The 3,485-nt window shown below is 39.9% G+C and overlaps 1 protein-coding gene across 1 annotated transcript in view; it reads left to right on the top strand.

Annotated features, from left to right (window-relative positions):
* LOC107575450 (vasodilator-stimulated phosphoprotein-like) overlaps positions 1-3,219 on the top strand; it is a 7,671-nt gene extending 4,452 nt beyond the window's left edge. The window contains exons 7-14 of the mRNA XM_016261826.1: positions 5-22; positions 276-324; positions 755-788; positions 878-926; positions 1,488-1,556; positions 1,640-1,694; positions 2,655-2,712; positions 2,790-3,219. Of these exons, the coding sequence (XP_016117312.1) occupies positions 5-22; positions 276-324; positions 755-788; positions 878-926; positions 1,488-1,556; positions 1,640-1,694; positions 2,655-2,712; positions 2,790-2,827 (370 nt within the window). The 3' untranslated portion in view covers positions 2,828-3,219. The remainder of the gene's footprint in view (positions 1-4; positions 23-275; positions 325-754; positions 789-877; positions 927-1,487; positions 1,557-1,639; positions 1,695-2,654; positions 2,713-2,789) is intronic.
* Positions 3,220-3,485: the final 266 nt, after the last annotated feature.

Here is a 3,485-nt window from a genome sequence, read left to right on the forward strand (position 1 = left end):
TGAGTGCAATTTTCGCTCGACGGTCAGATTTAACTCCACCACAGTCATATGATGTTTGCTCTGCAGTAGAAATATATACATATATACGTCCATTAATAACCATATATACATAAATTTAGTCCGAAACCATCCGCTTAGACAGGAAGTGGCTGTCTAAGAGTCTCCTCCAGTACTTCATGTGCCATTTAGAGTCAATCTGAAACCAATGCTGCAGCAGCAACACTATAGTGCTTCACTGAGTGTGAATACAGCAGCTCTTCATCTGTGTGTTACAGAAGAAAAGTTGCTGAAACTCCAGCGGTCAAGAAAGAAGAAAACAGCAGCGTGAGTCTCTGTGTGTGTGAGTGTGTGTGTGTACAGTGGGTACGGAAAGTATTCAGACCCCCTTAATTTTTTCACTCTTTTTTATATTGCAGCCATTTGCTAAAATCATTTAAGTTAATTTTTTTTCCTCATTAATGTACACACAGCACCCCATATTGACAGAAAAACACAGAATTGTTGACATTTTTGCAGATTTATTAAAAAAGAAAAACTGAAATATCACATGGTCCTAAGTATTCAGACCCTTTGCTCAGTATTTAGTAGAAGCACCCTTTTGATCGAATACAGCCATGAGTCTTTTTGGGAAAGATGCAACAAGTTGTTCACACCTGGATTTGGGGATCCTCTGCCATCCCTCCTTGCAGATCCTCTCCAGTTCTGTCAGATTGGATGGTAAACGTTGGTGGACAGACATTTTGTCTGTTCTCAGGCTGATTCTGAGAACAGTGACTCCAGAGCTGCAGGTGAGAGTCAAATCACTTCGTCATTTCTCTGCACTTCCTGTTCACGGTGAACATCATGACCTCAAACGCTCTTCCTGTTTCTCATTCAGACAAACCAGACGTGAAGAAGCCCTGGGAGAAACCGTCGTCTGTGTCACGGTAAATGACTGACGACTCCTGCTGTGTGATTCAGACAGATGTTTTACTCTTACGTAGGATCGTTTAGATTTTCAGTTTTCAATTGCATTTTAGTTATTTGGTTGTGGGCTTTTGTCATTTCTATTAGTTTTTGTTTTTTAAATTATTTATTTAGATATATATATATATATATATATATATATATATATATATATATATTAGTTAATTTATTTATAATTTAATTTATATTTTTATCCAAATATTTATACATAAATAAATATACAGTTTATTATTTTTTATCCAATATTTGTTTTATTTTATTTCAGCTTTCGGTTTTTATAGTTTTAGTTTTAGTTATCAACAACCACACTGTTTTTAAAAAATATTTCTGAATAGGTTTTTTTTCTTTTCAGTTTTGGTTTTATTCTACTTATTTAGTACTTAAACTTGCTTCAATTACTTGCCAAGGCAATATTTAAAAATTTTTGTTTGTTTTTTTAATAGCTTTTTTTAATATATATTTCAGCTTTATGTCAGTAAACACATGTTTTTAATAGTTCTAGTTTTGGTTAACGATAACAGGGTGAACTCAGCGTCTAAGAGTCAGGACAAGAGCCCGGTGTCTCCTGCGACCGCGGCTCTGTTGAGCAGGTTTGTCCCGCTTCTGTTCAGTGAGTTCTGCTCTTCTGAGCGTCTGTGTGCTGAAGATCTGTGTGTTTGGCTTCTTCCTGCAGGACGAGGCCCGGCAACAGCACAGGAGACGCCGCAGACATGGAGAAACTCAAACAGGTCAGCAGCTGCATCACACACACACTCTCTCACACACACACACACACACACTCACTTACACACACGCACACACACACACACTCACTTACACACACGCACACACACACACACTCACTTACACACACGCACACACACACACACTCACTTACACACACGCACACACACACACACTCACTTACACACACGCACACACACACACACTCACTTACACACACGCACACACACACACACTCACTTACACACACGCACACACACACACACTCACTTACACACACGCACACACACACACACTCACTTACACACACGCACACACACACACACTCACTTACACACACGCACACACACACACACTCACTTACACACACGCACACACACACACACTCACTTACACACACGCACACACACACACACTCACTTACACACACGCACACACACACACACTCACTTACACACACGCACACACACACACACTCACTTACACACACGCACACACACACACACTCACTTACACACACGCACACACACACACACTCACTTACACACACGCACACACACACACACTCACTTACACACACGCACACACACACACACTCACTTACACACACGCACACACACACACACTCACTTACACACACGCACACACACACACACTCACTTACACACACGCACACACACACACACTCACTTACACACACGCACACACACACACACTCACTTACACACACGCACACACACACACACTCACTTACACACACGCACACACACACACACTCACTTACACACACGCACACACACACACACTCACTTACACACACGCACACACACACACACTCACTTACACACACGCACACACACACACACTCACTTACACACACGCACACACACACACACACACACACACTCTCTCTCACACACACACACATACACATCTCATCTAAAACACCACCTGTCTGATCGCAGGACATCCTGGAGGAGATGCGCAGCGAGCTGCAGAAAGTGAAGGATGAGATCATCAGCGGTCAGTCATGTGATCTGCACAGAAATGCAGTGATGAGTTCCTGCTTTGACGCTGTGAGTGTTGTGTTTCATCCACAGCTCTGCTGGAGGAGCTGCAGAAGATCAATGCGGCGTAGCTGCGCATCAGGACGATCTGCGCAGAAACACGAGCACGTGCACACACTTCAAGATGCAAGAATCTCACTCCTGCACCCGACTTACTCGCTTTTACCCTCGTAGTTTTACACCTGCTGCCTTTCACTTTTCTTTATGTGAATATTCATGATCTCTATTAATATGTTTCTGATCCGCTGCTGTGTCAAGCGTTTATTGTGTCTGTTGCATGTGTTTAAATCATGTAGAGCTCTTACATGTACCACCTGCATCTAGAAATAGTGCCACTAGTTAGTTGTTTACGTCTGTAATGATCAGAATGCGTGGGATTCTGTGTTATTGCAGCTTATTTATCTTGCACTGTTATGTAAACTGTGTTTGACCAGCAGGGGTTTTCAAAGCGGGAGTGTTAGCGGGTCAGTGACAAAAATGATCTAGAAATACATTTAATATATATATATATATATAAAATAAATAATTTGATTGAATTAAAAATTTGATAAAAATAAATTTATTTAAAAACAAAAAATGTGAATAGAATAAAAATGTGATTTAAATATATTTACTTTTTAAAAGTTGAATAAAATGAAAATTTGATTAAAATTTACTTGATTTAAAAAATGTATAATTCGAATAAAATTTAAAAGTTGATTAAAATAAATTGTTTTAAAAATAAATCAT

This window comes from Sinocyclocheilus grahami, unplaced genomic scaffold (assembly GCF_001515645.1).
Source record: "Sinocyclocheilus grahami isolate Dianchi unplaced genomic scaffold, SAMN03320097.WGS_v1.1 scaffold2650.1, whole genome shotgun sequence".
In the NCBI taxonomy this organism is placed as follows: Eukaryota; Metazoa; Chordata; class Actinopteri; order Cypriniformes; family Cyprinidae; genus Sinocyclocheilus; species Sinocyclocheilus grahami.